Source organism: Triturus cristatus, chromosome 1_2 (genome assembly GCF_964204655.1).
Source record: "Triturus cristatus chromosome 1_2, aTriCri1.1, whole genome shotgun sequence".
NCBI lineage: Eukaryota > Metazoa > Chordata > Amphibia > Caudata > Salamandridae > Triturus > Triturus cristatus.
The window spans coordinates 263,898,620-263,925,330 of NC_140580.1; the positions used below are offsets into that span (position 1 = coordinate 263,898,620).

The window sequence follows — 26,711 nt, forward strand, 5'->3', positions numbered from 1 at the left end:
ACGTCATCCTTAGGCCAACACAGTAATACAGCGAGGTAGGACCCCTGGGGAGACCTATGGGTAAATATACATCACATCTTGCTAAGATAAAACAGAGGAGACCGAGACTTCAAGGCCAACACACTGACCAGAGATGCGGAGTTTCCTGCATGCAGACACGCCAGCTCGCAGTGGTCTAACATCCCTCGCGGTGTGTTCAACTCGAGAGCAGGACGGGGTCCCACAGTCTCTCACTTCAGGTAATGGGGTTGACTAAATCCTACAGGGATTCTTGGCTTAACACCTACACACAGGCTAGGTACACTTTGGTACAGCTAGTTAGGGAGGCATCGTAGGAGTATGCATCTTTTTATCATGTGTTTTATATACTCAAATGTATTCATTATTGTCAGATGGTAGAGCTATACCATCCATTTACTTTTATAGTACTGCTAATCATTTATATCTTATACTGCCTAACAGTTGTTGCAGCTTATTTATTTTACTCCAGAATAACAACTGTTCAATAAATACTTTGAAAACGCTCAGCCTGTTTATTCTGTATATCTCCCTGAGACAGACGAAGTAAACATGGATGACTGAGCAAAAGGTAGTTTTTTGTTTCCACGGTCCTGAGGGATCAGGGTTGTCATGTTCGATGGTTGCCAAAAACTATTCTCTCCTTGGTAAGAAGAAATTCTAGTGGCACTGTGAGCTAGTTGGTACGAAAAGGCCAACATACCCGGTGGGGGTGATCAGAGTTCGTCTGACAACAATCCTGCAGTGTATGTTGTCTAAACGTGCAGATCCTGTATACTTTTCATAGGAACTACACGACATGGCGCTGCCAACGTTGGTGGAGTACTTATTTAACAGTAGAATCTGAGTAGTTCAGTCGTGCTATTTCTCAGAAAACCCTATTCACAAAAAATCAGAGACATCTGGAGTAGGTGGGTAAAACTCCGCCACAGCGGAGTAGGCAAAATATCCTATTTATTGGCTGTTGGTTAATCAAGCTTGAAGGACCAGTGTTCCTAAAAGTATGCAAAACACCTTATCTTAGTTTCCTTGAAAAACTCTTCCTTCCAAAACAATGGCTGAGGAAGGGGATAGAGTTGTGCAAAATCTAAATCTCTCAGTAGATGAGGAAAATGCAGATGTGATTCAGATTGCAGAAAATGTTAGAAATACAGTCACCCTGCAGCTGCTAGAGCATGGTTTAACACATAGGAGTGGCATAGTAGTTTTCGTGATTGAGGCACACGAATTATACAGAACAGAGGTATTTTATTTGTGGGTTACATTTCCAGCAGCAAATACAAGAACAAAAACTTTTCATTTTTTCACAGAAGATGAACCACCAGCAGAATATTGTCCGTATGAGGACATTGAGGTTCTGCTCACGTACCAGAAACACTTATAGTGGGTTTAAAGGCGCCCTACCCCATACAAGAAGAAGAGTGAAACTCGGCCCGCTTGGAAGAGAAGGGGCAACATGGCCAATATTAGCAGCCTACACACCACACCCTGACATTGAAACAATGCCAGGACCAGACTTACTAATACTTCACAAAGAATTAATAAAACTTTATAGAAACATGACGCAGATCGGCATGAGGACACTTACGGTGCAGCCAGCAATGGTGACAACAAATACAACTAATGTTCAAAATACAGCAACTAAAATTCCACCACAAACGTTACACGCAGTAATGGGTAAAATGGCTGCAAAACGTGAACAAATGCCATTCTGGATAGCTCAGAAAATAACGCAGCAAGAAGCAGTATTTACGAATACTAGCCCTTCTGAAAAACACAGAATGTTGACAATCTTATTGACCATGGGAATAACACCACAGAAAGAGGATTGTACCTCTTGGGGTACAGTTTTCACTGCCATATATACCAGAACTCATGTTATACCGTCCTTAGCTGTGATACCAGATGCATTAAGACAAATACAAAATGAGTATGGAGCAGAGCCTGCTCTGAACTTAGGGATGAAGTTACTGGGTAACTATGCCCAGGTATTGTAAGGCAGCGATTTAGATACATACATTGCTATGTTAGCATAAGCGCGTTAGATGTTAGAAAAGCCATCTTGCCACTTTTGCTGCTTTTGCACACGACACTGCAGAGACATGTTATTATTTGAAAACTGTTGGCTTGCCTTTTCTTCACATGAGAACTGTCTGTTGTTCACAACCCTAGACGTGCACTGCGACCTTGGTCTGAACATTGTGTGCAAAACACTCTGAGCCGCCAGACAATGTATGTTTTTGAGTTCAGGTTGATCGCCCACTCTCTAGCCATAATACGCACACAGCTGCAGATACCAGGGCGTCGAGAGCCTTTAATATTACTGTTTGCATGCGTTAGAAACACATTCTGGAGAAGAACATTTCCAGGCGCAGAGCTGAGCTGATCCTATGATGTGATTCACCTAAGCTGATCTTTACGGTATGGGGTTCCCTATTCAAGCCTAGAGACCTTCTATTAGTATAATAATACTAGCCTACTAGCAAAGGGAAGGTGGCTGTATTCCACTGTCATTTGTAATATGATTTCTCCCTTCATTTTCTATGGTATTGTAACAATGCTGATGGTTTTAATTATAATCATTTGTCTGCTTATGTTAGCCAAAGTACTGCATCTTAGGACACATAGTTTATAAGGGTAAGTTACTTACCTGTAATTCTAGTTCTCTTCCAGGGGTATCCTCATCAAAGTCATAAGCACTGAATATTCCCGCCCATGTGCGGGGACCCCGGAAATAATAAAATTATATATGTAAAAAACATACATATATACAGCTCTGTATATGTATAAACATATATCATTTTTTCCAAGCAAATGCAGCTCCCATAAAAGGCTAGGCAATGTAAATATACACATCCAATAACACACATATATCTATATATATGTATAAAGGTATAACAATACACCCAAATCTCTTTTTTTTTTTTTTTTTTAATGAGGTAAACACTCATGAGAAAGCAAAAAATAAAGAGAACAAACTGTGGAAAAACACAGATGTATAACACATTGCCAGCCTGCAGGCTGCATTGCAATACAATACCATAGAGACTAAAAAGCCCTGTACAGGTAAAAACTGGCACCGTGCCTTTAAGGCAGCCCTGACTTCCATATCCCATCATGCCTCAGGGGTGACAGTTAGGTCAGTTGTTCTTTGCGGGACCGTAGTCCTAAACACAAAGATATACCTTTTCCATAATGAATAATACACCTCTTCTCATTTGCCTGGGGAGGTGGGTGGGTTGCTTATGACTTTGATGAGGATACCCCTGGAAGAGAACTAGAATTACAGGTAAGTAACTTACCCTTCTCTTCCAGGGGATCCTCATCAATAGTCATAAGCACTGAATAGAGTAGCAAGCTCCCCTTCCACCAGCAGGCAAATGAAACTAAGGTTGTATCACCCATGGAGAAAGAGAATCATGAAAATGATTATGCATGGAACAGATTCCTCAAGGAGGCTTGTCCTACTTGAGTGTCTGCTCTGGTGTCCGAATCCAGACAATAGTGCCTGGTAAAAGTGTGGACAGATCTCCAAGTGGCTGCCTTGCAGATCTCGGAGAGTGGGACATTATTGAGAAAAGCCGCGGTAGCCGCTTTTCCTCTTGTCGAATGCGCTTTAGGGCGCGCCCCCAATGGTTTCTGAGCCAGTTGGTAGGCCAAAGTAATACTAGAAACAATCCACCTAGCAATGGAACGTCTGGATGCAGCAAAGCCCATACGGACAATCCCATAGTTCACAAACAATTGGTCAGATTTCCTGATATTCTTAGTCCTATCTAGGTAGAATTTTAGGACCCTTCTGACATCCAGAGAATGCAACGCCCTCTCTGCCGGAGAGGAGGGGTTGGGAAAAAAGGTTGGTAAGGAGATGGCTTGGTTTACATGAAACTCCGATACCACCTTGGGTAGGAACGAAGGGTGAGTTCTCATCACCACCCTATTTAGATGAAAAACAGTGTAGGGTTCTTTAGAACAGAGGGCCTGTATCTCACTGACCCTCCGTGCTGAAGTGATGGCTATTAAAAATGCTGTCTTCCATGTGAGGTGCTGTAGGGTAGCCTTATGAATAGGCTCAAAAGGTGAACCCATGAGCTTCGACAGGACCAAGTTTAGCTCCCAGGAAGGAGAGGGAGGTCTAACAGGGGGATAGACTTTCTTGAGTCCTTGCAAGAAATCCTTCACTACCTGCACTTTAAAAAATGACTGCTGTGAAGGCGAACGCCTGTATGCTGTTATGGCTGCTAGGTGAACCTTTATGGAAGAAAATTTCAACCCTGCCCTTGCTAAATGTAGAAGATAGGGCAAAATTACATCCTCCTGGCATTTAGTGGGATCATAATGATGCTGAGCACACCATATATAAAATCTTTTCCACTTACAGAAGTAGGAGTGTCTTGTCGAAGGCCTCCTGGCTTCCTTCAGTATGGACATACACTCTTGAGGGAGGTTCAGATGGCCATACTGGAGGACTTCAGGAGCCATGCTGTTAAGCTCAGCGAGGGAAGGCTGGGATGGTAAATCTTCCCCTGCATCTTGGATAACAAGTCCGGCCTGCACGGCAGCCGCTTGTGGGGGCGGATCGACATGTGTAGGAGATCCGTGTACCACCACTGCCTCGGCCAGTCCGGTGCTATGAGTATCATCTTGGCAGATGAATTCTGTAGCTTGGTCACCACCTTGGGAATTAGTGGGAGAGGCGGAAAAGCGTACACAAATGTCATTGACCAATTGATCAAAAGGGCATTCCCTAGGGATCCTGGTCGATGGTATCTTGAGGCGAAGCCTCGGCATTTTGTGTTTTGCTCGTCCGCGAAGAGGTCCACTTGCGGGCGCCCCCATTCCCCGAAGATGTCTTCTAACACTTCGTCGTTGATTACCCAGTCCTCTGGCTCTTGAAAATGCCGACTGAGCAAGTCTGCTTGCACGTTGAGTTCTCCTGGTAGGTGCACCGCTTTCAATGAGATGTTCCTTGCTAGGATCCAGTGCCACAGGGACTGAGCTTCCAGCGAGAGCGTTCTGGATCGAGTACCCCCCTGCTTGTTCAGGTAGTACATTGTGGTGGTATTGTCCGTCTGTACTAGAATGGTACTCGTCGTTATCGCAGGTAGGAACGCTTTGAGGGCTAGGTGGACCGCCCTGAGCTCCAGCATGTTGATGTGGTACAACCGTTCGCTGCTGGACCACCGTCCTTGAGTTTGCAGAGTCCCAAAATGCGCACCCCATCCCTGAAGGGATGCGTCGGTGATTAAGGTCTGAGTTGGGGGCTCTTGATGGAAAAGAATCCCCACTTGCAGATTCCTTGGCTTCAGCCACCACTTGATTGACTGTTTGGCTGCAGAGGAGAGGCAAACCTTTTCTTCCCACAGAGAGTTCCTTTGATCCCATTTGTCCTCGAGATCTTGCTGGAGAGGACGCATCCTTAGCCTGGCATTGGGCACTAGGAAGATGCAGGATGCCATGGCCCCTAGCAGAGATGAGATTTGCCTTGCCGACGACAGATTGCTGGTCATAATCTGTCTGCCTTTTAGCATAATGGATGACTGTCTTTCCTCCGAAGGAAACACTTTTCCTACTACGGAGTCTATAGTTGCACCCAGGTAGTGTATTCTCTGCGTTGGTGAAAAATTGGACTTTTTGACATTCACTCTGAGACCCAACCTGCGACATAAGTTCAGGCATAGCGACAGCTGTGTCCGCACATTCTGCGGCGATGAGCCCTTTATTAGCCAGTCGTCTAGGTAGGGATAGACGAAGACTCCTGCGCGCCTCAGAGCAGCCGCTACTACTGCCACGCATTTTGTGAATACTCGAGGAGCTGACTTCAGGCCAAATGGGAGGACTTTGAACTGATAGTGAGCGTTGCCTACCACAAACCTGAGAAATTTTCGATGATTCCTTAGGATGGGAATATGGAAATATGCATCCTGAAGGTCCAGTGAACACATCCAATCGCCCATCCGGAGAAGAGGATATATTTGGTGGAGCGCCAGCATGCGAAATTTTTCCTTTCTTATGTGCTTGTTCAGTATCCGTAGGTCTAAAATGGGTCTGAACTCCGCCTTCACACTCCTCTTTTGGATGAGAAAATATCTGGAGTAAACTCCCTTTCCTCTCTGGTTTATGGGCACTTTCTCTATTGCAGATTTGAGTAGTAGCGTCGCTACCTCCTCTCTGAGCTGCTTTAGATGCTGGGATGACTTGACAGGAGGAATCGATGGGGGGTGACTTTTGAAACGAAGCGAGTACCCATGACGCAGTATATTGAGTACCCACTTGTCCTTTGTGATTGTCTGCCACTCTGGAAGATGATGCGCAACACTTCCTCCCACCGGAGCGGTGGACAGCATCGGAGGAAGCGGTTTCTCATTGCTTCCCCGGTGCTTTGTTTCCAGCATTAGACTGCCTGTTGTTACCTCGTCCCCTGGATGGCTTGCGGGACTGGTATTGCTGTTTCTTTTGACCTTGCTGGTCCTGGTTCTTTTGCCAATGAGGGGTTTGAACCCTCTGTTGGTAATTGCGCCTGTCATTTCCCTTGCGGCGTCGAAACTCTTTCCTCTTTTCAAGCCCGACTGCTTTCATGGTCTCCAGCTCTGCTTTCATACGGGCCATTTCCTCGTCTGCATGGGACCCAAAAAGAGAACTACCGGAGAAAGGCAGATTTAAAATTCTTGCCTGCGCTTCCGGTTTCAGGGCCGTCAATCTAAGCCAGGATGATCTTCTGGCTGTGACTCCATGTGCATATTCATGCGCTGCCAATGTTGCCCCATCCGCCGCTGCACTTATGATCTGGTTAGAGACTAGACTCCCCTCATGCAAAATCTCTTCAAAGTCCCGTCTGTCCTCTGATGGAACTTTTTCAACGAACCTCTGAAGAGAGTCCCATAGTGACCTATCATAGCGCCCCAGAAGAGCCGAGGCACTTGCCACCTTCAAGCTTGAGGATGCTGAGCCGCAAACTTTCCTCCCCCAGGAGTCTTGCGTTTTACTGTCCTTATCTGGTGGCACCGTTGAAGAGCCAGCTACTGCATGCGTCTTTCTGGCAGCGGCGGTGATGACAGAGTCCGGTGGAGGATCTGTTTTAAGGAATAGCGGATCCTCCGGAGCTGGACGGTACTTTTTTAGAATTCTCGCCGGCGCCGTTTTGGTGGTTGCTGGCGTGAGAAAGATATCCATTACCGGTTGTAGCAAACCGGGGACTAATGGCAACAACGGGCGTGTCACTGTGCGCTCATGAAGAGTTTCAAAAATTATGGATGTGGTGGTCTCCTGAACCGGCATAGGGATACTTAATTTTGTAGCTCCTCTACACAACACTTCTTGAAATGTAGAAATGTCATCTACCGGAGATACCCGAGAGGGTGGCGTCTCCGAGAGTGTCGGTGAATAATCCCTTTTGGATGATCTGGAAGAAGGGGAGGTAGAAGGGGTCCTACGGCGCCTTCTCTCTGATCTGGTCGACTCTCTTCTGAGGGAGGCAGACCTGGATCGCCTTCTTGGTGCTCGAGAGTGACTTCGGGATTCTCTTTCTCGAGATCTTGGTCTGATCGGTGTCGCTGGGAATATCACGCCCCTTATTCTTGTTAGCGATGCCTTTATTGTGTCTGTCATAGCAGGGTCCTGAGGCATCTCCCTTACGGGACTTTGAGGCACAGCATTGTCCTCCTCCTGCGAACTTTCTCTTGCAGGAACTGGAGATTGATGTACAAGCTCTGGTGATGCTGACCTTGAACCTGAGCCCTCTGATCCTGAAGGCGAGATAGAAATGATACGCGGTGACTCCGGAGCTGTATATATCAGTCTATGAGGAGATTTTCGCCTTGAGACTGGTCGAATTGTGAGGCGAATATGTGAAACCTCCTGCGTACCCTCAACAGAGGGCTGCCTCGACGGTGATAAGCCTATCACCGGAGATCTTTGACTCGAATCTTCGAGGCTCCGAGCTTCCTGTCTCGACGTCGAGATTACCTTCGACGGAGGCTTCATGTACCTCACCAAAGCTTTGGAGACCTGTGAGGACGGAGGCACCTGCCTCAACGTCGACTCCGACGGAGGCCTCTGCCTCGACGTCGACTCCGACGGAGGCCTCTGCCTCGACGTCGACTCCGACGGAGGCTCCTGCCTCGACGTCGACTCCGACGGAGGCTCCTGCCTCGACGTCGGCCCTGACGGAGGCGTCTGCCTCGACGTCACTCCTGACGGAGACTTCTGTCTCGACGTCGAAAGCTCCGACGACGTCGAAAGCCTCCTCGCCGTCGAACGATGTTTCCTCGACGGCGATCTTGATCTTGACGGCGATCTTGGTCTCGACGTCGACTGTGGAGATCGTCTACGTTCTTCTCGCGACGTCGAATGATGTCTCGCCGACCTCGACGTCGAACGATGTCTTTCTTTCGACGACGAACGATATCTCTGTGCAGACGTCGATCGATCTTCTCTCGACGTCGACAGATGCTTCTTCGACGTTGAACTATGGCGCCGAGTCCTCGACGCCGAGCTTTTAGACGCCGTCGACGTCGAACGCATCCTCTTCGACGCTGAATATAAAGTCGACGTCGATTTTCTCTTTGCAGCATGACTTCCCCTTGACTCCTCACCTCTCAGCGACGATCCCGCCGCTGGAGTCTTCGACGCCGAGCCCGACGTCGATGGAGAGCAAACAGGGACCAACTGCTTCGACGTCGACCGTTCTGCTAGGCCATACAGCCTAATCCTCTCCCTCTCCTTTAAAGTCCTTTTGGAAAGGTCTTCACAATGACGACATGTTGCTGGAGAGTGAGAGTCCGGCAGACAGATGATACACACCTCATGTGTGTCTGACGCAGCCTTCTTTTTTCCACAAGATGGGCATGGAACAAATAAAGAAGGCATTTTTCTGACAAAATGGTTGAAAAATCAGTCAGAAAAACACAGGATACTGACTTCCTCACAGAAATTGTAAGAAGAAGTCCAAAAAAAATCTTAAAGTTGTTATAATTTTTGACTAAAGAGTCAAAAAAGAAGAGAGCTGAATTCCAGGGTCCTGACTGAAGGAGCCGGAAAGAACAACTGACCTAACTGTCACCCCTGAGGCATGATGGGATATGGAAGTCAGGGCTGCCTTAAAGGCACGGTGCCAGTTTTTACCTGTACAGGGCTTTTTAGTCTCTATGGTATTGTATTGCAATGCAGCCTGCAGGCTGGCAATGTGTTATACATCTGTGTTTTTCCACAGTTTGTTCTCTTTATTTTTTGCTTTCTCATGAGTGTTTACCTCATTAAAAAAAAAAAAAAAAAAGAGATTTGGGTGTATTGTTATACCTTTATACATATATATAGATATATGTGTGTTATTGGATGTGTATATTTACATTGCCTAGCCTTTTATGGGAGCTGCATTTGCTTGGAAAAAATGATATATGTTTATACATATACAGAGCTGTATATATGTATGTTTTTTACATATATAATTTTATTATTTCCGGGGTCCCCGCACATGGGCGGGAATATTCAGTGCTTATGACTATTGATGAGGATCCCCTGGAAGAGAAAATAAACCTTTTAAACTTTGCCGTGTCTCTGATTACTCTTGCTGTGGACTGATATGAGAATAATAACGAACAGGTATTTTTGATTCCCACCATTCCTGAGAGTACTCTAAGTCGCTTGTTCTGGGTTGTCTATACATTGGGACCTCCGAGAGAATACGGATAACAAATGGGACACTGATGCTGGTCGGATAGGGTTTCTGGGCACTGAGGTGAGTTTTTGGTACACCACAATTCACTGAGGTCCTGGTTTCCTGCGCATAGTTCTGTGCATGAGCAGAATCCCTGCAACAGTATCAGCCATAATATTAGCAAAATATTAAAGGGGAGGCAGCATCAGTGGCTATCTGCCAACACCTAAAGGAGTTCGGTCCTTTACAACAGGAGCACGAACTACCAAAAATAATAGAAACTGAGTATGCAGAATTAGGCAGGGACAGTTTGGGTGGAAAAGCATTAAAACCACAACTGATGGGTAGTCCCGAGATGGAGACTTTTAAGCAGACACCTACTTCTTCTAAAAAGAAGTTGGACAATAACAAAAGACAGAAAGTTAAAGAAAACAGATCTCAATCCAGAGGTAGATCTCCTCCACAGGAGCCCTCCGAAAGGAGGTACAACCTTAGAAATAAGGATAATATTAAGAAACCTGACAGGTATCAGGATACTGATACATGTTTCTCTCGCGTTCCTTTCAGGGTTCAACAAAAAACTCAGAGAGAAGGACGGTCAAACAGACAAGAAGAGAGTACAAAGTCCAGAGACAAGCAACACGCTCAAGAATTCTCTTCCAAAAAAGAAGACAAACCAAAACAAAAACCACAGTTCAAAAAGAAGAAGGCCGCAGGTCTGAAGATCAGACATGGCCAGAATTCTAAGGACTTGACTACTGAACGGGGAATGGGCTCTGACAATACTAGACAGTGCAGCAGAAGTAACAACAGCTCGCCAGAACCTGAAGGAATTTCTGGTGACAGCGGACTCGAATGATTTCATCACGGTGGAAACCCCTGATACTAGGGTAAGTGTCCCACCCAAATTATATGAAATTACACTCCAAATGGAGGGCAACAAATGCTGGACAGTTAGAGGTCTCTTGTGGGAGAACCTAACATTTGGCTATGACATTTTGTTAGCTGCATATAGGGTTGGCCGTCAGCATTCGTCATGGAGGAACGGTAATTTTACCAGCATTCTTCGACCATGTTCCCAAATATTTAAAATATACATATGTGCAGGAGTGGGCAGTAGCCCAAGCACCAGCATTATACAACAAGCATTTGCAATGCAATAGGTCTCGCATTTGCGAGAGTTAGAGCTATTAGCATTGTAAATGGCAATGTCTTTTACCCATGTGTATTTGTTTTGAGTGTTGTGGCTGGATGTGGTGCTCTGTAATTGTTCTTGCATTTCAATATAGCGCTAACAAGATGAGCCTGCCGTGTGCTTAGAAAAGAAAGAAGCAGGACGTGTTTGTTATTTAAAAGGGTGGAAGTGACACAGGCCACACAGAAAAAAACACATGCCAAACAACTAAACATTCTGAAAACTTAAATAAATGACAACAGCTTCTAAAATAAATCCACTTACTACCAGACAGAATTTGGGTCAGTATATACAGAAACAGCATACATCCCAAAAAGTCCTTCTCAAGAGTGTTTTTTAAAACAGCTGGTGGGGAGGGGAGGGGGGGGGAGAACACACCACAGGTAGTGAAAGCAGGGTTACCGAAGACACTAAAAGAAAAAAAAACACGATGTCGGTCTTTAAAGGAGTAGCACCCCAGCCATGTGTTTGTGCATGATGCACTTTGCTGCTGCCAGGCGATCGAACATTATGCACAGCAATTGCGGATTATGAGCCAAGTTATAGTGCCAAAGAGTAAACAGTGAACCTGATAAGCAACCATCCAGCGTCTCAGTTGGCGAGCACTGCACTATTAGCGGGACTCTGTTTTTTGCATCAGTGAGCTCTCCCCCACATGGGCTACGGACCTGCCCGAGCCCTTTCTGCGGTGATCCGGGCACAGAGGACGGCCGTAGGGAGCAAGGTCAGCTGCTCTTGAGGGTGTTCTGCCCCCGAGGGGAACTGCCAACACATATGTACTTGCTGGCCACACAGGACGAGCAGCACAGAGACCTGAGACCCAAGTCCCGAGCGAGGGTTCGGTGCAGGACCTCTGGAAGTTGGGCGTAAAGGGGGGGGTACATGTGGCTTGTACTGGGGTGCTGGGGAGCGTTGGTGGAGGGGTGGCACGCTGCTTCAATTGTGCCGCAGATGGAACGGGGTTTGTGTGGTGTGCATTTCCTGCACGAGGAACGGAGTGGTGTTGCTTCTTGCTTTTGTTGCCGTGCCTAGCGATGCACGTTGGAGCTGAGGCTGCCGTGGTGGGTGGGGAGGCGTGGTTGACTATACATCCAGATGCGGACGGTGAGTGTCCTGTCCCGCAGTGCTACTGGTCCTCGCCTACACCCTTGGAGGCATCTGGCGGCAGGAGTGGAGGAGCGTGCAAGAATGTTTTGGTGGGGAGGGGGTTGCACGGGGGTGGGCACGATCGGGTGGCGGAGGAGTGGGTGGGGTGGGCATCATCGGTGCGGCCAGGTGTGCGCAGGTGCCCGAGAATGGCAGGGCGGCGATTTGGGCGCTATTCATGGAGGAAGGATGTTTTTGCCGGGCTCTGCCCACTGGGCAGTGACGGGTAACTGGTCTGGTGGCAGGGTTGGGGGCACGGGGGACGAGGCCTTCTGAAACAAGGAGGGGAAAGCAGCAGGGCTGTCCAGGGATGCGTTGCTGCCTTCAGGGCCGCAGAGGTAGGGTGGGGGGTGTGAAAAGGTGAGAGGGCGTGGCACTCTGGCCACGGGTCAGACCTTCTCTGGCACCTGAGTCCCGGATTAGACCTGTCCTGCCACCCGGGCAACGAACGGCCTGACGTGTGACTGACACCGCCCCAGCCTCAGACTCTTTTGAGAGGCGCTGCTCAGATTAGACCTGCCCTGTCACCTGCCACAGATAGATCCTTTTAAAGGATCTATCTGTGGCAGGTGACAGGGCAGGGGGTGTTATTGGTCCTGCTGCACCTGTGCACAGGTGCGTATCTACCCTGATAAGATAACACTGTAGGTTAATGCACCTGCTGCAGGGCGTACAGAGTGTAACGTCCTGACCACGCCTTCTTTTGTTAGTGAGATAGACAAGAGGGTTTATGTTCTCAATACAGCAATTGTAATTTACCTATTCCAAAGCAATATATTATGCACTATATCTGTTCTTTACAGAGATGCTACGTCTTTTCGAACGGTCTCTAGATCTGAAAGATGTTCATTACAGCGCCCTAACACCCGAAAAGGTTTTCGTGGCGCTTCATTAAAAAGTATATAAATGCACATTAATTAATACGTCCAAGGGAGAAGCCCGCCAAACCGTGCGTGTGTCAGCCAATCTTGAGCAGGCACCCTTACCTGAGAGAGAGAATGACAGTAAACATGAGTGAGGACACTAATGCGCATCCCCCCCCTTCCTTTACTGTGGAGCAGCGCAGGTTGCAGGCCCCGCACACCTCCCATTTTCAGGCGTTTGGGGTGGGCGCGCGGACAGGAAAGGCTCCAATTAGGCCACTTCCTACAACACACCGCCGCGCTTCCCAATAGTTCCCCGGCGCACGTGGTGTTAATTTTAACGCCACCTTTCATAGCGCACTGAGGGACCGTCTGAAGCGAGCGGGAGGAAGAAGGCAGGGCAGGGCCGGCTCTAGGGCGGTGCGATCGGTGCCACTGCACCGGGCGCTGCCTTGAGGTGCGGGCGCCCTGTTTGTTGTTTTAAAAGCACCAGATGCCACATTCCTTGTCCCAGCAATTTTCAAGCTTCAATAAAAATGTCACAATCTCTGGTGATTAATGTTCTTCATAGAGAGAGAGACCGTATCTTTGTCTGGTAGTGGAAGTTTCGACTCATAATAGTGCAGAAGGTAAAATTGCCTGCTGTGAAGAACGTGTCCCATTCAGATCACAAAGTGCATACACAATAAATAGGTCAATGGGTTATCGCTTTTGTCAGAGAAATCCTTCTGTTTCTTGCAGTTTAAAAGTTAAAATCCTAATGTAGAGCAGTGAACGCTTAACTGTGCTCAAAGAGCTGCATGCAAACTGCAAGGAATATATCACAGTTACATGTTTTTGCCCAGTCTTTTCTTATCCTAATATTGCAAAAAGAGTTAATTTGGGTAGAAATCAATTCTTATTATTAAAGAAAACCCCTAACAATGGTGTTACATTTTACATTCTGACCACAGACTCTTAAACTATACTGCCTACCAGTATGGATGACATGGGACTCCAACACCTTGTAGGCCTCTGTCTTATATAACATTTCGTGGCAAGGTGGTCATGGGGGGTGCCAACAAACATTGTTGCACAGGACGCCACCAGTACTAAAGCTGGCCCTGAGGGAGGGGGAGGAGCAGGAGAAGGGGCAGAGAGGGAGGCATGTCGGAAATCAAGTGAGGGGGAGAGGGAATGAAGTCGAGCCGGGAATGAAGAGGACGCACCTCCCTGTCCTCACCTGGGTCCTGCAGCTCCTGCCAGTTTTTGACACGAGGGCAGCGGTCCTCTGAGCCCCCCCAACACACACACCCGGGTGCGTGCGTGTGCCGTGAGATGCTCGTTCACAGGTAGACCTCAGAAGCGTCAATGCCTGGATCACAGAGGCTGAATCATGAATTTCTGAAGTAGGGGACGTTGTAACCTCCCTCAAGGCTCAGATCATTGGCCTTCTTGCTCACACATCAGAGCTGCACCCTCATGCAGAAGATGCTGAGAACTGATCTGGGTGCAGCAATGTAACACGTGATTGGCATCCATGAAGGGACTGAGCCCCAACAAGTTGCAGGCTTTCTTAAGACATGGATTAAGTCCTGGATGTCGACAAATCAACTATCGCCTTGGTTCGCAATTGAGAGAGCCTACCGCGCTCTGACTCTGGAACGTCCTTCGGGGCCTCTCCAAGACCCAATGGTGCACGGATCCTAAACTTCAGAGACAGGGATGCGATCTTGAGGGATGCCCGCTACCGTACCAGACCTTAGCTGTGGAGATGCCAAGGTCCTCCTCTTTCTCGACTACACTCGGGAAGTGCAACAAAGGCGCCGTTCGTACACCGAGCTCAAACATAAACTTAGAGCGATGGATCTCCAATATTGTGATTCATGCCAATAAGTCATATTTTTCAAGACTCTAGAGTCAGCTTGGATATGGCTCACAGAGGACAACCCCTTCGTGCTCAATCCGGGGCTTCGCCTAGGGGAACTGGGAATGCGGAGCTACCTAGAGACATGCTGCCACCTAAAGAACAAGTTACTTACCTTCGATAACGATGTATTTGGTAGAGACACAGTCTAGCCGCAGATTTCTTAACTTAGAATATTCCCCAGGCGACAGACTGGATACGGAAAACTATTTCCCCAGCAGTACCTCTGCACGCAGGGGGGGCGGCATCGCCCGGCTCCGTCCTGACGTCGTCCACGGATGTGACGTCAATGGAGCCATATAGGTCTCCCCCGGCGTGCTGATGTCAGTTTTCTGCTAAAGTTTTCCGCGCCACAACACAGAGCCACTAAAAAAACTGTGAGAGTATAGGAACAGTGTGCCAAAAAAAGACTAAAAATCATTGAAAAAACAAATTTCTCGAAACAACAATGAAAAGAAATCAGAGAACTATGAGAAACATCACCATAGAGAAATAACACTCAACACTCGAAGGGAGTGAACAGAGCACCGCCCCAGAGAAAGTCCCATCAAAGCGAAGAGCCGTGCCACCCCCCCGAACAGGCAACGGCAGTGAAAATGAATGGCATAACAAATGAAGGGCAATTTGTAACCACAGAAAGAAACTGTATGAAAGACAGTCAGGAACCATATACTGTAACTGTAAAGGACAAGACTGGAACAACAAGACTCATGACAAGCGACCAGAAGTGAGCAACAACAACAACAACAACAACAAGGGATGCCCACCTCACCCCCCACAATGACCTATGAACTATAGCATAGTCAAATAGAAACACAACCCAATCGACTGCAGCAGAGGCTAGGAGACCCAAAGTAATGGGGAAAGTAGAAGAGGGTGGAGGAAGGGCAGAAGAACATGAAAATCTCCACGTCAGAGCAAATAGGGTGGAGGAACATGGAAAAGCACATAAGCTAGCCACCCAAGAACCAAAATGGCAGAGAGCCACTGTGTCAAAACAGAATGAGACACCCTGCCCCAGAGGCAGGTGAACTAGAAAACCCTTCAGGAAGACCAATGCCACGTGCAAGGAGGCCAGTGGGTTGCATCCCACCTGGAAAGGCTCTCACAGAATGGGGAGGATGGGTGGGCATTAAGGAATCTGCGGCTAGACTGTGTCTCTACCAGATACATCGTTACCGAAGGTAAGTAACTCGTTCATCTGATAGAGACATCTAGCCGCAGATTCCTTAACTTAGAATAGATACCAAAGCCATACCCCAGTGGAGGAGGGTCTGCGAATGACAGCCACCAAGTTCCCAAGGGAAGTAAACCGTCAAGAACAGTGACAAAAACAAGGTGGGGACAGCAATGCCAGCGCAACTGACACCAGACCCATAAAGCTCAGCAATGCCAGCGGAGCTGACACTAGGCCACGAAGGAAAAAGTGGGGCATGAGCAAGGGAAGCCAGCTACCACAATCCTTCAGAGGACGGTAGAAGTCCACTATCAGCCAGAAAAGGACTAAACGAAAACACAGAACCAGAAAGCCACAGCTGCCACGAAAAGAGGGAAACTAAGAATAGGATTCCAGAAGCCGTAAGAGGCAAAAGCCCCAGCGAAGGGACTGAAACAAGAGGACAGATTCAGAACACATAATATGAGCGGCACAGCATCAGATGCCAGCAAATAAAACACCAGTGGCAGAAGGCATCATGCCAAAACATACAAACTACGCCCACCAGGAGATACATAGACATGAATCACAAGAAAGCACAGACCAGACATTGTGTACCTTGAGAACCACACCACTGTATAGGTCCATGAAGCAAGCACGCCGACAGAGAAGGGTGGCGCAGCAAGAAGTAGTCAACAGCACCCACAGACACAATGACGAAAGGTCACCGGCAAGCTGGATGCACCTAAGCTATCTCCCATGAGGGAGAGAGAGAAAATCTGGGACAACCCCCAGAAACCACTGCATGAAAACCCCACACGCATGCCTGCCCTCTCATGTGCATACAAGCACATAGAAACAAGAAAAAGTCAAGAAAGTGACAACCCAGGGGAGACTGGGAGAGGGCCCCGAGAGTCGCTCAAAAGGCACCAACGGCACCGATGTGAACGTAGTAGGACACACAAGTCCAGGAACAATGAGGACGACTCCAACCCCCCGATGGGGGTAGGAAAGGCAGAGTCATTGCGAAACAGGCGGGATACTGGCCACCACACTAAGGAAGAAGAGGAAGTCAGCAACCCTCAGACACAGAACGTCTGAAAAAGTACAGCCATAGACCGGATGATGCCAGAAAACATCTGGGGATAGAACAAGACTTCTGAAAAAAGCAGCAGAGGCCAGGAGGAGAAACACCTGAGCCATGAGCAGGAACAACAGAAAAAACAAAGTTCAGGCCAGGAACCGGCATAGGGAAGTAAAACCCTACCGCCCATAGGCAACCCCCAACAGGGGGCGCCCGAGCCTTTTCCAACACCAGGGAAGAAGGCAAGACAGGGGCTCAAGGAACACTATGGGTCCCCCGTGATACCGCACACACCCGGTGCGGACCCACAAGTGATGCCCACCCAGAAAGGATTTGGCTGGAGCGGAATTGAACAAAGCACCCACAGGGACGCGCACTCATGCCCAAGGCAGCCAAAGTGCTAAGGGCAGAACTCAAGGTGGAAAGAAGAACCAAATATAAGGCAGGAAAACGTGAACCCCCCCTTTAGGGGTGAGCCAGGGGTGAGCCAGAATAGCAGAACCCCAACACACAGGAGCAGACTGCATCCACAAACGCAGGAGAGTGCAACGGAACAACCGTGGGCAGGAAACAAGCTCCAGGAGAGGGTCACACCAGTCCATTGGCCTCAACGGAGATGTCCCACCACAGCAGGAAGCATAGAACAAAGGGGAATGCCACAGAAAAAATGCCCAGAATGACAGAAATAACAAGGAGGGCTCCACGGGAGCCTCCAAAACTTCCTGGCAAGAAAGAGCAGCCACACAATAGCCAACAAATACCCCACATAGGGTAAGTCACATCCCTTGAAAAAACTAGGGACACCTCTCGAGGCAAGCTCATAAGCAGGGGACGAAAAGAATTATCCTCAACAGCTGACCCAGCTGCACTATAAGGTGGAAAAAGACATGGCTAAACAGCCATAAAAACTGCAATAATGTCTTGAATCCAGAATTGGAAATCATAAGCAGGGACAAGACTGCAAACGAAAATAAAAGCCCTCCAAGAGGACTAAAAAAACCTGGCAGTCAACGAAATCTGGAGAGGAGGCGCCGGACCGCCGAATTGGCATGCCCATCAAACAGATGGACCCCATCAAAGGGCAGATCCCTGAGTCGCTCCCGCACATTGTCAGGGAAACTGCCGTCACAGAGCCATGCATGGTGCCGCAGAGTAACTGACCTGGCCATAGGGTGGTGTCCATGGCCGACCGGACGGAAAACTCTGCCATGTCGTGGCCATCCCGAACAAGTCGGACCAGGTCAGCACAAGGGCCCTCCGGCAAAGAGGGGAGGAGCCGCTCGATGGAGTCCCAAAGGGCAAAAGTGGCCTGAGCAAAAACGCAGGACGTATTCAAAGACCGAAGGCCTGAACTGGCGGACGCAAGGACACTGCGGCCACACGACTCCAACCACCTAGACTCCTGAGTGGGAGGAAGCAACGGAGGATGAGATGAAGGAAACGCTGCATGGACCACAAGTTCGTGAGCCCTAGGATGGAGGGACAAACAGGCAGGGTCGTCTGGAGCCGGGCGATGGCGATGTACAATAGCGCGACTCACGGGATCCCCCGATGAGGGTCTGGCCCAAGTCCTCAGAAGGACATCATACAAGGACCCGCCAAAAGCCAACAAGGGCTCCACATCCACCGTGTCCTGGTGGAGAAGATCCAACAAAGGTTCTGAAGGCAGGGAGACAAAGGGCGGCTGCAACTGCAAGATATCCGCAGCCCTGCGAACTGCCCGTGCAAACTCAGAACCAGCCTCCATGGCCATCCGAGGCGGAGACAGCAAGTCATCCGGTGGGGAAGGTTGTAGGCTAATCCGTCCACCCAACGACAGAGGCCCCTGTAAAATGCTGAGCCGGCCAGTGCCCCATTGGCCCCAGTTCTGCCATGGGCCCCAGCTCCATCGAGCATTAAAATAACCCCGGGGATACCCACTGGGGCCAGGTCCTCTACCAGCAGGGGAACAGCCGGCAACGGAACCGGCGTCAACCAACCTCGAGATGGCGTCGGATCGTCGTAGTCGACCCCCGGAGAGGCCTCGTCCACCCGGCGTTGGGCCGGCGTCGACCCGACCTCCACCAAGGCAGGAGCCTGCAGGGAGGAACGACGTTGACTCTGAGTCGAGCTCTGCGCAGGCCCCGACGTCACGCTTGTGCAAGGTCGACGACCTCCGTGACTTTTTCCGGTTCTTACCTGATGTAGGCGATTAACGTCCACGGTAACGACTCTGGACCTGTCCTGGACAGGAACCTCAGCGTGGGACGAACGCCGCATGGATCCCTCCACTGGAGATGGAGGCCGGCGCCGCGAGGATTCCAACAGGGACAGCCGGGGGACATCAACTTTATCCGTCGTTTCCGCAGAGACTTCGGTTTCAGCTGTCGGCAAGCATCGCACTCAACGGAGTCGTGGTGCTCGCCCAGGCACCACATACAGATTTCATGGGGGTCCGTCACCGACATCTGCCGCGAACAGGACGCACACAATTTGAAGCCCGACGGCATTGGCACACTGTTTCCGACGCAAAAAGGCATTGTGACGGCCTGAAAAGAAACAGGCCAGAGGAACTGCTTCTCCTGGATCTGCGTTGGGATACAGAAAAGAAGAAAACTGACATCATCACGCCGGGGGGGTGGGGGACCTATATGGCTCCATTGACGTCACTTCCGAGGATGATGCCAGGACAGAGCCGCCCCCGGGCGTGCAGAGGTACTGCTGGGGAAAAAGTTTTCCGGATCCAGTCTGACGCCTGGGGAATATTCTAAGTTAGGGAATCTGCGGCTAGATGTCTCTATCGGATATGTAAATATACCACACCTGCAGGGGACGCCTCCAGAACCACTCAATGTCAACCTCAAAGTCTCCTGTGGTGCGGGAGCCCTCTCCCTCCGTGTTGCCACCACCCTCTGGCCTCCAGGGAAGGGGAATGGGCGACGGACAAGGAGACTCTTTAGGATATGACACGCTTATTACCCACGAGAAACTGCCTGAGTCAGATCTTTCCCTAAGTCCCACACTGTGATGGTTTCATTGTTTAAAGTTCCTGAGATTTCGTTATGTTTTTTTTGCCATACACTATATCACTTAATCTGATGGATACTGTCCATCCGTTTCTGTTAGAGGGAACTATCATGCATGATTCCCTTCCCTTAATGCTATTTTCTCTTAAGTTTTCCCTTTTCAGGGTGACAGATGCTTCTGGAGTGGAGTGGGAGTTGGGGGGGGGGGGGTCGGGTTTTAATGCAAAACTGTTGTTGTTGCTTGGAATGGTACTGTTAATTTGCTTTAACACTTGTTTTACGTTTTCAGGTACAAACCAACACACACCCCCATCCTACCCTCTGTGACGTAAATCATGGCCTAGTTCCCTTTACTGACGCAGTATATCGATGCTCCCTTGCTCAAACCAAAGGAGGAGTCTCCCTTTGCCTGTCTCTCGCTTTGTACTTTACTGCAATTTGCCCCCATGATGCCATCATTTCACATTCGTTCTGGAACGTTAACGCTGTCCTGAGCAGGGGGGAGTGCACTGCAGTCCTGACCTTTGCCCACCGCTATCTCCACGCAGTTTTCATGCTCTAAGAGAAGCATGTCCTGCGGAATTGTTGCCTGATCAGAGCGCGTAAAAGGTATGATAGGGCCTTCCATGCAGGGTTTTCCAGTGGATCCCGCGGGATGGCTATCCTGCTTCGGCGATCCTTTCAGCTCACGGTGTTCACAGGATATTTGTGACCCAGAGGGGCACTTCGGAGCTCTCACAAGGACGTTTGAAGGCTAACCTCTCAACCTGGTGAGCGTTTACGCTCCACTACCGGCTCACACTACCTTTTTTCGAGATCTATGTAAGGCATTCTTAGACCTCCCGTAGGGTTTAACAATAATAGGCGGGGATTTTAATGAGTTTCCCGTTCCCGAAGCTGATGCTACTGGACCTCCTTCGGTATCCAGGTGTTCCGGGGCTGAGCATCTTTCTTGCTATGGCACAAGGACTCTGTGACGTGTGGAGAACCTAGCACCTGAAACGTCACCAATACACACATACATCGGCTGCACAATACTCGCACTTCCGCTTCAAACTTGTTGTTCTACCAGCCTCCCGATTGTTGCACAATCTTCCATGTCCAGATTCTTGCCCAAGGCACATCCGGTCACGCTCCTATCCTTCTTCACCTTGGCTCGGGTGCACGGCCTATGTGGCGTCTCAATGCCTGGTATCTGCAAGATAAAGACTACGTCCAAGCCCTAAGTGAGGAACTGCAAGCATACTTCCATAACAATGAAGGCTCGGGAGCCACCATGGGTACTATCTGGGCTGCCAGTAAAGCCATGATACGAAGGTTAGCCAAGGGGCGCATCCGAGCACAAGAACATGCCTGATCCCTGCAAATCACACAGCTAGAGGCCTCATGCCATGCGTCTTGAGGCTAAGCTTAAGACAGATTCTGAGGGCGATACTTCCCGACACCTGACCCTTCTCCGTGAGGAGATTCGCCTCCAATACCTAGAGGCTGTCAAACACTTATGGCGATCCACGACGGCCCAGGTGGCCCCTGGCTAGACCCCTGTTCCTTACATGTTCACCGAAGTATATTACCTGCCATTTCGAGATACTCTGACACCACAACTTCTTGCCCTCTACGAAGAGGTGGGAAAGTTAGGTTCCTTTCCTGCAGAAATAGATGCCACCATGATCATTCCCAAAACACAACCTTGATCTACTTCATGCGCTGATTATTGCCTGCTATCTCTAATTAATGGGGAAGGTAAGATCTTTGCGACTCTACAGGCTACCCAGCTCAAGTAGGTCCTGCCCAATTTGATTCATCCTGACCAGTGTGGTTTTATGTCGACACATGGCACTCAACATTGTCTTCGATGGCTTCACATGGCCCTGGTCCACCATCATCGTCCATCTCTGGTTCTGGCCTTGCTTCTTATAGACTTTGAAAAGGCATCTGACATAGTGGACTGAGACTACCTGCGACTGATGCTAGTGCGAGCCGGGGTTTGGCCTCACTTTGGTGGCATGGCCCAAGCACTATGCTCCAACCCTACGGTACAGGTTCAAACTAACGGAGCACTCTCATACGCTTTCTCTATCAGCAGAGGGCACAGACAGGGTTGCCCCCTGTCCCTGCTCCTTTTCGCACTCGCAAGTGAGCCACTAGCACAGTTCATCCAAGTAGATGCGCAGATCCATAGATGGAAATGGGGGTGACGGTCACGACGATCGCACAGCCTTATATGCCGACTACATTCTGCTTTACTTAACAAATCCAGAAAAGAGCGGGCACTGTTGTCCCCACCTCTTGTGTTGCTTCGAACTGGCATTGGGTCTTAGAGTAAACCCCATTAAGTCGGTACTGGTGCTCCAGCCCCCCCCCCCCCCCCACAAGACTGTTTTGTTTGGCTGGCAGGATAGCCTACCCATCCGTTGTCTTGTCTTACCTTTAAGTACCTAGACATCTGGGTTGCATTACACCCCGAACTTGCCTGGTCTCTTAACATTGAGCCCCTGATGTGGAAAGCTCAAGCTGATCTTATAAAATGGCAGTCACTTCCGGTAAATGTAATGGAACGTATCACCCTATATAAAATGATGATAATGCCTTGTTTTCTCTACATTTTTTTAAAGTGTCCGCTCCTCATACGGCGGTGGTGGTTCTGAACCCAGGATAGGATTGCAACCTCCTTCTTGTGGCATGGTTCCAGGACCCGCATTGCATTTGCTTATTTCCAACGGGCCCCCTACGATGGCGGGCTGGGGATGGCCTGTATCATCTAGCTTCACATCTCCAGGTTCTCCATCACTGGCTTAACGGGAGACGGTCAGACCCCTCATATCCTCTAGAGCTCAGCATCATGGGATTCCCCCACCTTTTATCCATGCTGTATGGTTCCCCCACCCCTCACTCCACACCCTCAGTGACTAAACTGTCTTTACAGGCTTGAAGGGCAGCTCTACTCCACACCTGCTGGGATGCCAATCTCACGCAACAGACACCCCTCTGGCATGGTACTTAGTTTGGGGCAATTGCATCCCTGTGGCGTTTTGGGCAGCAGGACTTAATTGGGATTTCCCAGCTTGGAGATGTCTGGTCGAGGGGGACACATGAGATCATATCAAGAACTTCAAACTATGTACACATTGTCTCACACACACTTTTATAAATATCTTCAACTGAGACATGCACTTCAGCCCTAACGTTCTCAGACTGCCCCACCCCCCGAATTCAGCCCACTGGAGGCTAAGGTCCTGATGGGTGACTTGGGCAAAGGAAGGGTCTCCAAAATATATTGAACCTTGATAATGAATACACCTGGTATCTTGGATCACCTCAGGGCCCAATGGGAGGCATGGATAAGTCCTCTTGAAGATGATGACTGGTGCAATGCCCTGATGGCACCAAGGACTATCACAATCTTTTCCAGGCTACACCTAGTCCAAACGTTTTACTTGTACAGGGCCTATCTCTGCCCAGCTTGGCTGTATCGGGCAAGACTACTCCCTGAGCCCTCCTGCCCTCGATGTGGGGACGCTCCTGCCGACTTCTAACATGTGGTCTGGTAATACCCCATACTTCAAAGATTCTGGTCTGCAGTGGTGGGAGAATTAACTGAAGTGTTGGGTTGGGAGGTCCCCCTTTCTCCTCTAATGCTTCTGCTGGGTGTCCGTGAGGGCTTCAGGGGTACGAGGGCAGACCGATTATTTATAGGGACGGCTCTTATTGTTGCCAAACATGACATTTCTGCCTGATGGAGATCCTTTTCTCACTCACCCTTTCATAATGGTGTGGGGGTGAAATGGTGTGCCCAGCAGGAGAGACCAGTTTACAAAGCCACGGGTTGCCCCTCTTAAACATCGCAGAGTACAGGGTAAGTGGTTGAGCCAATTAATCTATGGTACTGTTCGGGGGCGGGGATGCCACTGTTATTGCTGCTTTGTAATGGTGCAATGCACCAATTGTGTGTTAATGCTTTGAAATTGCACTATGTTATGTTCTTAGCTGATCAACATGTGTGTAGTATTGTTCTTCTATAAATAAACTCAGTAAAATCTGTTTATCAAAAAAAACATGTTAATACAAATAATATAAATGATGCCACTGTGATGAAACTACATCTTACCAACAATAAGGCCAACTTCACAGTTTGGGTCTTCATATGCGCAAGTCATCATTGTACCAACTGTGTCATTCACCACAGCCACGACATCCAGGTCAAACTCCTAAGAAGGAAAACTAAATTCAGTTTAATTCAATAACTCCAGATTTTATTATATTTCTGTTATACTGAAAATGTGACAGTCCCTCTGTTGTGTACAAAATATTATATTATTTTAAATCTTCTGTCTACAGAAATCTTCTTTGACTGGTGATATATGCGTACATGCAATATCAGTAAAAAGACTTAGGGCCTTATGTAGGTAGCCTAACATTTACCACTTCATAAATACCGAATTTTACCGATTCGGTATTTATGAAGTGGTAAATGCTATGTAGGTAATTAGTCGGTAAAAATTACCGATTCGGTATTGGTCGGTAATTAAGAATCGGTATTTACCGATTCGGTAATGGTAACTGGCTTCCCATTGATTCCTATGGGCCAGGAGGCCCATAGGAATCAATGGGAAGCCAGTTACCATTACCGAATCGGTAAATACCGATTCGGTAATGGGGGGAGCACAATCAAGGGTGGCAGGGTGTCACAGTGACACCCTGTTGCACCCCTGATTCCTGCATGTGTGCACATGTGGCACACATACATGCCCTAAGGGCATGTATGTCTGCCACATTGCACACTTCTAAGGGCCAAATAATGTTTTTTCTAAGACATTCGTCATTTACCACCAACTTTTAGTTGGTGGTAAATAACGAATCCACACTACACCCACACACTCCCCCTACATCTCATTTCAGGATTCGGTATTTACCGAATCGGTAAAATTACCGAATCGGTAATTTTACCGATTCGGTAAATTACCGAATCCTGAAATGTCCCCCCTACATACCAAAAGCCTGAATACCGGTCGGTAACGTGATTTTTACCGAAAATCGGCCGTTACCGACCGGTATTGGGCTTCCTACATATGGCCCTTAAACTCTTGAGTGAACGCCCCACAAATTCTACTCACTGCTTTCTTAATTTTCCTTAAATGACCATACTGGACTTTTTATCTCTTTAGTAATTCAAACATGGGGGAGGAGATGGCACGGAAGCAGCTCTATGAAGTACAAGTTGTTCCACTTCTATTCCCCCCACAACTCAGCTTTTGATACATTAGTCATGCAGGTGGGGCAGAAAATTTGAATGCTGGCTGGGGAAGGGTGAGTAGGTAATTTGAATGCAGACCCATGCACTGATCGGGATCTGCCTCACATAAGCTTGAGGTGGTGAAAGTGACCTATTAATGAGCAGTGTCACTGGTTACGACCCAGGTGGAAGTGCCCAGGGGAAAGAAAAGGGTGGCACAACTGTTACTGGTGAAGGGTCTTAATGGCTGTTGGGGGGGATGGGGTGGGCGCATGTCGAAACACAGCAAAAGTATGATCTCTCATTTGATTGCCAAATCTGTCCTTTGAGCCCATATTACACTTTGACTGTCTTTGCATCTCTTTCTTTTGCTTCTTTATCTGCACATCAGCATGAAACTATAATTTTATAGAATTCGGTTTCCTTCATTGCGCTTTGGAGACTTGTTCTGTTGATCCGTGCTGGGGGATATTACATTGGTTTGCTCCCTGAACTGTTGCCACCTCCAATGGCAAAGCATGCCACCACACCCCTTTAAGACTACTTTGAGGCCATGGTCCTGGGCACAGAACCCTCCCTTTTTTCAACCAGCAGGAAAGCATGGTTCACGAGTGCGAACCCATCCAATACTGGAGGGATTGCTCTACTTTTTTGCCTTTTGTTTTGCTGCACTGTTGTTAAAAGTTGTATGCTGTACATTTGATTATCCATCCATATTCTTCAATGAAAGCCATAATGTTGCAAAATGCTGTATAAGGTTGTCTAGCGCTCCACGCTGGGAAAAGAGAAGGAACTACTCTCCCTCGACAGGCCAGGAGAGCAAGAATAAGGTTGGAGCTGGGTCTCATCCGTCCGGACATTACTTGCTCAGGCGATTTATTAAAATACTATATTAGAACTCTGCGAGCCCCAGTATTGTCCCTAAAAAGGCAAATTAAAACTATCTTCGAAGAGGATGGCTCTCCATGGCAAGTGCAGATGGCAGTAGCCATCAGAGTACTGGATATAGATGCCCAAAATCTGCACAACTCAGACATCCCAGTAATAGCCTGGAGAAAAACTGTGAACATACAGGTCAAGAGAATATCTTTTGAAAGGGACCTTGAAATTTTGCGTCATCAAATCAATCTTTCTTCACTGGATGCCTCAAACATTGTGGGAAAACCACAGCCCTACCTCGAGCAAGCCCTGACAGTCTTGGCCCGGAAAAGAATGATCTACATGAGACTTCTCGCTCTGCCTATTATGGACTTTAATTCAACTTGGGCCCGGCAGGAAAACCTAGTAGCCTGTCGACTTTGCAGCTACCGCCGTGAATCTTGGTTCCATCTGTTGTGCTGCTGCTCAAAGCTAGTTAGTGAGCAGCAGCGCTTGGTTCTCCCCATATGTAGGTTTTATGGCCTTCAAAGTTGCAGAGAAATTTCAGACCTGTGTTTTTCTGTTAACACAA

General features: G+C 48.5%; 1 protein-coding gene across 3 annotated transcripts in view; it reads right to left on the reverse strand.

The window, feature by feature from the left end:
* Positions 1–26,711, reverse strand: part of HK1 (hexokinase 1) — a 1,728,681-nt gene that overhangs the window by 274,038 nt on the left and 1,427,932 nt on the right. For all 3 annotated transcript variants that reach the window (XM_085603586.1, XM_085603588.1, XM_085603587.1), the window contains one exon: positions 24,137–24,236. In XM_085603586.1, coding sequence (XP_085459712.1) covers positions 24,137–24,236 — 100 coding nt within the window. The remainder of the gene's footprint in view (positions 1–24,136; positions 24,237–26,711) is intronic.